General features: G+C 40.1%; 1 protein-coding gene across 5 annotated transcripts in view; it reads left to right on the forward strand.

The window, feature by feature from the left end:
* Positions 1-10,246, forward strand: part of ap3d1 (adaptor related protein complex 3 subunit delta 1) — a 37,476-nt gene extending 27,230 nt beyond the window's left edge. For 3 of the 5 annotated variants that reach the window (XM_034146979.1, XM_034146982.1, XM_034146981.1), the window contains 10 exons: positions 1,531-1,647; positions 2,512-2,679; positions 3,284-3,331; positions 3,986-4,006; positions 4,959-5,148; positions 5,763-5,851; positions 6,217-6,302; positions 6,667-6,788; positions 7,353-7,432; positions 7,549-10,246. In XM_034146979.1, the coding sequence (XP_034002870.1) occupies positions 1,531-1,647; positions 2,512-2,679; positions 3,284-3,331; positions 3,986-4,006; positions 4,959-5,148; positions 5,763-5,851; positions 6,217-6,302; positions 6,667-6,788; positions 7,353-7,432; positions 7,549-7,644 (1,017 nt within the window). In that variant the 3' untranslated portion in view covers positions 7,645-10,246. The remainder of the gene's footprint in view (positions 1-1,530; positions 1,648-2,511; positions 2,680-3,283; positions 3,332-3,985; positions 4,007-4,958; positions 5,149-5,762; positions 5,852-6,216; positions 6,303-6,666; positions 6,789-7,352; positions 7,433-7,548) is intronic. The other 2 variants (XM_034146980.1, XM_034146983.1) reach the window with 1 other exon arrangement.
* The last annotated feature ends 864 nt before the right edge of the window (positions 10,247-11,110 follow it).

An 11,110-nucleotide genomic window follows, 5' to 3' on the forward strand; every position in this document is an offset into this window, starting at 1 on the left:
CAGCATGTCTGTATTTATGTCAGTGTACACGGTCTGTCTGTATTTGTCTCACGATGCCAGTGGTTCTCTTCCGCAGCTTTTGGTTTTCTTTTGCTTGCTGGGTGTCGTGTCGGTCTTGAAGTCAAACTAGAATTGGTTATTGTTGTGTTTGGAGGTGTCGACAAGTTAAGCCTGAAGTCCGTTTACTTTTGTTCCTGTCGTCCCCACATGTCCTCTGACTGCTTCTACCACGATCACATGTGGGGTCATCTTTGTTTCTGTTCGACCTTTTGAGTGTCACGACTGCGAAATCTCAACATTTGGGCTAGAGTTAAAGCTGCCCTGTAAATATTTTTGACCACTATTAGTGCTACTGAGCAACTTGTTGAATGAGTCCACATTTTGTTTGCAGCAATCCTATGTCCTGGTGGAGATGTCCAGCTATTCTGCTGATCAACAGTTACCTGCAGTTATCTAACAAAAGGGAATAATGTTAAATGGTGAAAATTGATGTAAACAATTCACGATTTAAAGATATCTTTGAAAATCGGATTTGCAGTAGTTGAAGAGAAAGAAATTCATTGAGGACGTTTGTAAGACCTCAATATTTCACACAATACCTTTGGTTTAGATTTTAGTCTTACCTTAACACTCACACAATTAGAACAATTTTATTATTTGACAGTTATTAAAAGAAAATGTCTGCCATTTTAATATTTTGGAAAATCACTTTTTTAAAACCTATGGAGGGCCATGCTAGCTATATCCCCTTCTTTCCAGTATTGATGCTAAGCTATGCTAACAGACTGCTATCTCCACCTATTGATTTTCTAATTTAACACTCAACAATAAAATATTAAGCAAATTCACCGAAAAAAGGTCACACTATTCCTTTTATCATTCCCCCTAGTGTGACATTTGAAACAGATTAGTACAGATTTCTCTGTAAAATTCAGAGAATTCAGGCATGTGAGGGACAGGTCTTTCATTTAATTGAGAGAGCACTAAAAGCACTTTTGACCCCGAAACATCACCCTTTAAAGACATGCCTTGACATGTCTGTGTGTTAGACTTGTTTTCATATTGGTTGTCAAAGTTGCATAAGAGATCAGATATTGACCCGCAGGCAGCTCACAATAGCATTGACTGTATGTAGGTTGTCACGAGGATCCTGTAAATCAGGATCTTTATTCTGTTACCAACTGCTAGTGATATCCAACAGAACAAAACAAAGCCACTGCACATGTGTAGAGACCTACAGACATAACATAGTTGTTTCTCAGACAGGCCCTTTTGTGATTTAGCTCTTTTCTGGTTAGTAGTATTGCATGTGACGCACTTCTTTTAACAAATCAGGTTTACGTTTGTGATGTCACACAACTCGTAGGGTGCAGCTGATCAAAAATAACTTTCTTTATGAATGAGTGCACTCCCTAACTTCACTTAACCTCAATCAACTCCAAAGTGGCACCAAAGTGTCTGTGTTTAAATGCTTTGGTTTCTCCCTGCTAACCCCGTGGTGTGTGTTTATGGTGGTGTGTGTGAAAACAGGAAGCAGCACCAGTAGCAGCAGCAGCAGCAGAAGCAGACCCTGTGCCTGAGGCGGCCTCTGGAGCGGCGCCAGACTCCGAGCCTGAAGAGCCCAAAGACACCGAGGCGGAGGAGACGGTGAGTCACTAATGACGAGGCGATAATTAGGAAGTGGAGAGTTTGGCTGCTGCAGATCCCAGATCTCAGTGACCTGACTGGATGCAGCACACTGGCTTCTTTTCATTCTCACGTTTATGTGAATGAAGTACCACAGACCTGCCTGTTCCTATGTGGTCTTCTCATTAAAGGTAGGGTAGGTAATTCACTTCAGAAACACTTTTTGTTATATTCCATGGAATGCTCTTAACATCCCGATAGCAATGAATACATTAAATGCTTTGACAATAAATACATTAAAAAAATGCATCTGTGGAAGCCTTAGTACTGTAAAAAGCACGACCAATCATCTGAGCCGGCCCGGCTAAAATAACTGGATGGCCTACCTGCCTGTCAGCCTTCCATCTGTGCACAAACTTATCTCGTGCCCTCATTGGTCATGTGCGTGCTCGTGTGTGTTGGAGGAGGGGCTCTGTAAGGAATTCTGAAGGAAGGGGCAGATTTTTTTCGGGCTCGAGCTGGTTTCTCCATTCTTACCTAGCTACCTTTAACAGTGTAAAATAATTATATTAAAAAAAGTGAAAGGCTACAGCAAAATGATAAGATAGCAAGCAAGACGGAACAAAACTAAAAAAAACACACATGAAGGCAAAAATAAATAAAAATGCGAGAAAATGCATCTAAAGAAGAAAACAAATAATTAAGTAATAAGCAAAAAATACATACATTTAAAAAAAAAATAAGTGTTTTGTTCGAGTGTCTGAGAGTTCAAAACATTTTTGAGAAAACACCTGCTTTACATTTCTACACATGAAATAACCAATTCAACCTCGTAGCACTTCTAATAAATTCTGTCCTTTTTCATTGTGTGTTTTCGATGATAAGAAGTCCTCCAAACACAAGAAGAAGAAGCAGAAAAAGGAGAAGGAAGAGAAGGAAAAGAAAAAGAAGAAGAAGCATCATCACCATCATCGCCACAGTGACGCAGGAGGGGAGGAGTCGGTGCAGAACGGCACCGTGGAGGAGGAGGAGGAGGAGGAAGAGCCGCTGCCGGTCAGTGTCATCTACAGCTTTACCTCAACCAGCACTGAATGATAACATTTAGCTCACGCAGCATAGCACGTTTTTATTTAATGATCGGGGATAACAAGTCACAGACATCACAAGTCACAGACATCACAAGTCACAGACATCACAAGTCACAGACATCACAAGTCACAGACATCACAAGACACACAATTAGCTAATAAACGCAACATTGTTTATCATGACTCTGATCTGTGCTTCTTTACTTCACCGTCTTTACTAAACCCCCTGACCAGTACACACACACACAGACACACACACACACACAGACACACACACAGACACACAGACACACAGACACACAGACACACAGACACACAGACACACAGACACACAGACACACAGACAGACAGACAGACAGACACACACACACACACACACAGACACACACACACAGACAGACAGACACACACACACACAGACACACACACACAGACACACACACACAGACACACACACACACAGACACAGACACACAGAGACACACCGTGTGAAGCAGCTCCTGTTGCCTAGTTAGCATACAGAGCGACAGAGAATGCCTGATCTGACCTGAGCTCCTCTCTCCTTTCAGCCCATGTCCAATTACTGCCTGCTGGCGGAGAACTCCTACATCAAGATGGTGAGTGATGTCGAGATGCTGCTGAAAGAGGGACTTTACCACTGGGCTCGGGGAAATTCAGTTTTTTTCGCATGACACAATTTGGGTCACATAAACATTTAATCAGCTAGTTTAAATTGGGATATCCAAAGCTTTTCTGAGCATGTTCAGATTGGGCAGTCCTTATCTACCTGATGTAATGATGTTTACAATATAGAGCAATGAGAAAAGGATTGCTTTGTTTGCCAGATAACACACACTTTTTATTTGTGTGTTGTTTTTACGTCTGCTTGCCCTCATGTGATGTATATCTTCTTAATAGACGACATTGTCAACTGCTTATCTCTGCAATAGAAAAGATAAGTAAAACGTTATTTCCCTCAGGGGTTCCAACAAAATGAGGAGGGGATTCCCTGAATTAATAGAAAAATGTTTGCTCCTGTGCATAATCATCACCACATATTTAAATGTGCACTGCACAAATACATTAAAACTTCCCCGCTTCTCCAAAATTAGCCAGATAAAAACGTCCACGAACTCGTAATCATTTATAATTGAATCCTCTACTGATGACGTAACGAGTGAAATATACTTAAGTGGCTTCTAATATAGCAGTAGCATTCAAATAAAAAACAAAGTATGCAGATCTTTGATTTTCTCTCCCTCTCTTTAAAGATGTTGGAGGATGCTGATCAGGTACTGGATGAAGTTCTGTCAGTGGCAGAATCTAAATAAAACTCTTTTCTAGATGTGTTTCTCTCTGTTCGTGTTGCTCTTCACAGCCTGCCCTCCGGGGCAGACTAAGTTACTGTTTCTGAAAATGGTTCTTTCTACGTGTGACTGGTTTTCTTGGGAACATCAATGTGTGGTGATGGCTTCGTGAATCAGATTTGCTGTGTTTACTGTGTGTTTCTTTGTAAATAATCATGGCTCAGTGAAATACATGAGAGTAACAAATGCGTCACTTCCGGGCAAAAATTACGGCTCCGCCCACTTTTGGAGGAAAACAAAGCTGTCATTTGAATGGCGGTCAATACAAATTCTGAAGTTTTTGCCAATCCGATCAGAAATTAAAGAAAACTGTGTATTTTTGGATCTTCAAAGAGCCCGATTACGATGGCCAGACAGGCAAACAATTACATTAAATCATTGGAAATCCAAGATCGGGCTTGATATATGGTTAAATATAGCAGTAGGCGATCGATGTCCATAGATGAGAGTAACATCTCCGTCACTTTTATGGCCTCGCCCACTTTTGGGGGAAACCAACGCCGGCGAAAATTACAGCCTCGCCTACTGATTTTAATTTAACCATATATCGAGCCTGATTGTCGATTTCAAATGATTTAATGTAATTGTTTGCCTGACTGGCCATTGTAATCGGGCTCTTTGAAGATCCAAAAATCCACGGTTTTCTTACATTTCTGATCGGATTGGCAACAACTTCAGAATTTGTATTGACCGCCATTCAAATGACAGCGTTGTTTTCCCCCAAAAGTGGGCGGGGCAGTAATTTTCGCCCGGAGGTGACGTAGGTGTTACTCTCATCTATACATGGAGAGGGGCTTAGAGACAGCTGATCGGTCTTTCCCCATGCAAATAAATGTGTTATGTGATGATAATAATAGAAGGGTTTCCTCCCACAAAGGTGAACGACATCCAGGGAAACCTGCAGGACGGCAGTCAGGTGGTGGTGTCGGTAATCTTTGAAAACAAGTGTGAGAGCTTCCTGAAATCCATGGAGTTCAACGTCCTGGACTCTCTGAACTCCAAGCTGCAGAGACCGGAGGGGTCGGGCGCACACGACGCCCTCTCCGTGCCCTTCCAACTCCCACCTGGTCAGTGAGCATCTGAAATGTGGAAATAGGTCTAAGGACAAGAAGCATTTGTTTCACTAAATCACTGACTGCCTAGGGAGGTCTTGTTGATTTTAAAAGGTATCGACACTTTTAATAAACAGTTGGCATATATCTTAGGACTTCATTTGTTTCTGTGAAGATACCTTTTTAAAGTTTTCAAATTTGAATGATAGATAATAATAATAATAATAATAATAATACAGGCCAAAATATGTTTTAAATGGTTTCATTAAAATAAAAGTAATGCTAATCTTTAATGCAATATTCACATTTACACAATTTGCTCAAAACTCATTGGTTAATGCAAATATCCTGCCGTTATTGAGTTCACTATTTGGGTTTATTGTACAGTTTCACCAAATGTTTAGTGCTGTCAATGTTATCCATTGACTTATAATAAAGGGGCCACTTAATTGAAAGGGATGGGAATCAGTACCCTAAAATATACACACACAACATGTCACTATGGTCACTGTAGTTCTCTAAAGTTGTGTCGGTTCTCAATTTAATGATCCTCAATCTAATACAAACCTCACTTTGGGTTGTTTCGTAAAGTCTGATCACTTATCCGTGAACTCTTCTCTGTGCTTCAGGGGTTTCCAACGAGGCGCGGTTTGTCTTCACCATGCAGAGCATCGTAATGCCACAGAAACTGAAGGGAACCCTCACCTTCATCGTCAAGGTGTGAAGAAAGAACACGTACATGAACACTGGAAAATATAAAAAAAGATGTATTCCTGAAAACAAACATGATCTGGTTTGGTATTATATTTAGCATAGCTTCTATAAAGTGTTGTTAAAACTATCCGTGCTTTTTATATATTTTTTATTCTCTGATATGTTCGATTTTTAAGAAGCATTTTCAACGCAGTAGATTGCCGTAGTTTACAGAAGCTGTGTACTTCAAGGAATCCTAACCAGCTATACGTTTCATTTTGGTAACTAACGCTTCCCCCAGAGCTCTCTGCAGGCCCCTCAGGCCAGAAGAGAATTGTTAAAGTGCCACGTTGCTTTCTCATTGATGATCTGTTCTTGTTGTTCCCGCAGAATGAGGACTCCTCCACTCACGAGAAACTGGAGTTCAAACTGCACTTTACCTGCACCTCCTACCTAATCACTACTCCCTGCTACAGGTTAGTTTGTTAAGTGTCACACAGAATTACAACCAACATTATAAAGGAGGAAAGACTTCATTCTGACCATTTTTTGCATTCTTCATAGACTCCTTAAACCCGTCTTTAAAATAAACTTGAAGGGTTTGCAGTTTTGCTTCAGGACAGTGCTTGTTGAGAGCCTTAAATGCAAAACATTTGAAATGTATGATTGACTGTGACACTAGAGGAAACGTCAGTCGGTGGTCAACCACAATTTATCATCTGAAGATAATAAAAAAAATGCCACAACTATAATAGAAATCTGGGTATTGGTTCCTGAGTTGTCTTGGCTCTTCCTCAAGTATGAATTGAATACTGAATTCATTTTGTTTTGTTTGTCCAGTGATGCGTTCGCTAAGCTGCTTGAGTCGGGCGACCTGAAGTGCAGCTCCGTCAAACTGGAAGGAATCAGCATGCCCTTCCACCACCTCTTGGCCAGGATCTGCTTCCATCACCATTTCTCTGGTATGTACACACGCACACACACACACGCACACACACACACACACATACACACACTCACACCCACACCAGGACATATCATATTTATCTAGAGATATAGACAGTTGTCTTTATACACCGAGGTACCAGACTTGAATTGTACACATACAGAATATAAAAAGTTTTTTGCATGCATTTTTGTGGTGGTTTTGATTAATGGAAGACTATTAATCTCATTATTGCTATTTTTAACTAATCAGTATCGACCAAATAAGCAAACGTAGACAATGCCAACAATATTAGTCTTAAATAAATAGTAATTTCATGTCCATTTATTTGGTGACTCTATTATAATTAGTTAGTTTGGGTATTTTTCAGATGTAAAAAAAACAACAATGTAGCCACTATATTTCTACCATCGGCTGCCATGCTCTCCAAAATTCAGCATGGAGAATGAATCCTGTCTGTAAACCACTAGTTTGGTTTATGTGGTAAACCGTGTATATAACAAGAAACACTAAGAATATTCAGATCGCATTGTGACTGCATGCAGAGTGTGTCTGACCCGTTTCTGTCTGCTTGGTTCAGTTGTGGAGAGGATCGACTCCTGTGCCTCCATGTACAGCAGATCTATCCAGGGTCACCACGTCTGTCTGCTGGTCAAAACTGTGAGTGAACCAAAGAACCTTTTATCCTCTGCAAATTCTGATTTTCATAACCTATTATTTTGGTTTCCTTTTAAAGTAAACTTAGATTGTGAGCTTGATTCTCTCTCTCCTCCCAGTCTGAGCAGACGGTGTCCATTGACGCTAAATGTGACGAGCCGACGCTGCTCGGGAATGTGCTGGATGAGATCAAGCAGACCTTCTCTCAGTGCTGATTGTGTCCGACAGCCCCAGGGTGCCCCCCCGACCTCTCCATGCCACCCCCCCCCCTCGCTGCAACACAACATAATCATGTTACGAAACACTGCGTCTGGCACTTCCAGTATCGCCCTATTTATTAGTCCTCAGATTCGCAAGATTTCTATCCCCTTACCTCCTTCTTTTCACACACTGTTGTTGCGCTGAGCTCTGTGGTCACTCCCCAACATTCGATTGTTGTTTTACAGACTCACTGTGTAAATGCGCCGTCTTCTCTGCAACGCACTTTCATCTTTACTTCCTGGTTCCCTCTGACTGTAATGAGCTCCTTTTTCTGGATGCCCTGTGTCCTCTGCTCCTTCCTGTGTTCCTACACTCTGTCGGCAATTCACTCTGTGACAGTCATGTAATGTAACGTTGAGAACTGGACTTTTGCTGTTGATGGTTGAAATGTGATTTTACTGTTTTGGAGTTCTTTTTTTTGTCTTTTGGTTTGTTTGTTTTTTTGTCTCTTTTTATTTGTCTGAAACCTGTCTGCGCCTTTGTCTCGCCCCTTTTCTCTCTGCCCTCTCCACATCAGTGTTTGTGCTGCTCAGCTTTGTAGACCATGTGACGGACGTTTCTCAAACTGGAAAATGGGGACTCTAACCTCCTCACAGTAGTGGGGAGATGTAACCAAAGCTACATATAAGACATGGATTTTAAACTTCTTTCAGAGCCGTTGCCCTACTTGCCTTTTGGCAAGGCTCAGAGCAGATCTGCTGGTGTTAGTTCAACTCAATCCTTGTGATTAGTACAGTAGATGAGTGGTTTTGCTCTGTGCCTTAGCTGTGCAGTCTGACCTACTAGAGCCCCCCCTCTCTACCCAGTTGATCTGCTCCCTAACCAACTGTGCTAAGCTGCAGTTTGACCCCCTAAGAACTTCCAACATATCATTCCTCTCTAAAATCAAAGATTAATTTGAAGGTATCAAAATAATTACATTTAACCCCAGAGTAGAAGTGTGCAGTCTAACATGAGTTTTCTGGACAGTCCCACCTTTATCAGCCTCCTCTTCAACTCACAGATGGATTTGTCAGTTAAATAGAATATGTTATTTTACTGTAATACCCAGAAGGATACTGTTATTTCTATGAAACTGATATGGTGCTGAGGGCCTTCATTTGTGTCACCACGTGGTAAAGTTAGGAACAGAATAATCTGGCATGAAGCGAGCTGCCCATGTTACATCGCTGTCCTGCCTCCTTTCTATGGGAAAGTCAAATTTGACTGGCTAAGAGATGAGAAAGTTACACTAAAAACCTGTCTTTAATGTTAAACCATTCAGGTTGCAAGTTGTTCTCTGTAAGCAGAAACTGTTAAGTGGTTTCAGGTTACTTTTCAATCAGTATTAGGCAACATGGCTGCCAATGAAAGGGAGCCTCCCTACAGCAGCTCTGTCTGTCTTCATGTGGAATTATGTGAGACATTTACACCTGTGCCACTTTGACTAGCATCGCAGTAGCTTTACTGACATCCAGATAAACCCCAATGTTTCCTTTCCCTTCAGAAACTGCCTTGCCGTTTTTTTGTGCATTGACATTATGATAAACATGAATGGGCCATTTTAATTTTTAAATGGCTACCTCTTGTTAATCTCTCAAAGGTACTTGTGATGTTTTACTTCATGTCTGAGGTCACTACCCGGTCCAGCACGACTTAACCTTGTAGTAGCAAGATAAAAACTGACTCAGTAGCGTCTCTGAACACACATACTGGTAAGGCCCTCTTCATATCTGTCTGCTATTGTAGATAACGACTATGATAATGATGTCTGTGACCTGCAGATCAGGTCAGCCATTCCATGAGATCTTCTGTCCTGTAGTTGAGTCTGAATGCTGAAGTGATCCGCTGTATTTCAAGACTGTCTATAGAAAATAAGTATGTATGTAATTTCCCTGTTCCTGAAAATGACTGATATAAGAGAACCTGAAAAAAACCAATTCCCCTAATCATCCATTGTCCTGATTCTGATCATTATCCTGTGCATATTTGATTAAAATGTGTATATTGCATGATTAGGAATGTACACGTTTATTTCCTTTTTATTTCTGACATGCTTACAAAGAGAAACTTGTCATTCCAGTTTGTCCTTTTTCTTTATAGTTTTTTTTTTAAAGAAGTTTACTTGACCATTCTCTATTTTTGATGGTATTGTGTTTTTATCTACAAGTTCAGACAATTAAAAAGAAAAAAAAGTGATATCATTGAATGTTTTAAATTATTAAACACAGGGGAAGGAAGGGGGTTATAGTTGGTGTCATTACACTAAGGGCATGGGGCTCCCTATAATAAGTGGAATAGAACAGGTCATGTGAAGCAGTGTACTGAGAGGCAACCCACTCTGTCTTAATTTTCTGTTGGTTCAGTTGTAGTGAGTTATAATACCAAGTTTGGCTTGTGACATTGAAATATACTCTGGTATGACTCTGACTTTGGAAGGTCCTGTCTTTTTATTTCTCCATATTCCATTATCAAGCTGTACAATGTAAAATGTTTTAAAGGGTACAACATAAATTATCTACATTCCCTTTAAAGAAAGTCCACCCAAATAAAAAAAAATAAAGGCTTTAAGAAGCTTCTGTTGTACTTTTTGTGTTTTTGTGAACCACATATTTTTTAATCTACTGTTTGAACAGATTGCTCACATAATAATGTGTGTGTTGGTGTGATTACTTAGACATCTAGCTGCATTGCTTTAAACGTCAATTCCCAGAATGCCTTGCGTGTAAGCAGAAGTAATCGACCCCCATAATGACTGACAGCGAGCAGCTGAGTTTAGTAAAGTTCAGCTAACAAAGCTGAGAGTTTTCCTTTTTATAGATGTATGTAGAATTAGTTTATCTAACTTTAAATGTTGCTTAGACCACCTTTTTTTATGTGTAATAGAAACAACATTCAAACGAGGAACCGTGCTAGCTTTCGTTAGCATCACTAACAAGCTAACCAAACTGGGTTTCCTGTGTTTGCTTTCAAAATAAAAGCTTGTGAATTTAATATATTTTTGAGAATAGGTTCATTTTCAGGTGCAAGTAATTTGGCATCTTTCGCTAGGGGATGCCTTTTATCTAGACTAGAGCTTAGTTCCAACAGAACAGCAATTCATTTGAAACAAAAAAGAGAATACATACAATTGGGGTTTAGATATGTAGATAGACTGATGATAGATACTTTATTCTTCCCACATTGGGTTTGTGGGTGTTGTCAAGCATTACACACGAGTTACAATTTAACATCCAAGGTGAATTTCGGAGCTATATAAATGTGTTCCACGTGTTCCAACTTTTTATTGCTATTTTATTTCTACTTCAGAAATATGTTAGATTGTTTATTTCTTGTGTCTTAATTTCTCTTATGTACATTGCCTTGTTTATCCTGCTGCAACGCAAACATTTCCCAAATTGGGATCAATAAAGTACTTATCTATCTATCAACAATTTTTGT

The sequence above is a fragment of the Trematomus bernacchii genome, unplaced genomic scaffold, assembly GCF_902827165.1.
Source record: "Trematomus bernacchii unplaced genomic scaffold, fTreBer1.1, whole genome shotgun sequence".
NCBI lineage: Eukaryota > Metazoa > Chordata > Actinopteri > Perciformes > Nototheniidae > Trematomus > Trematomus bernacchii.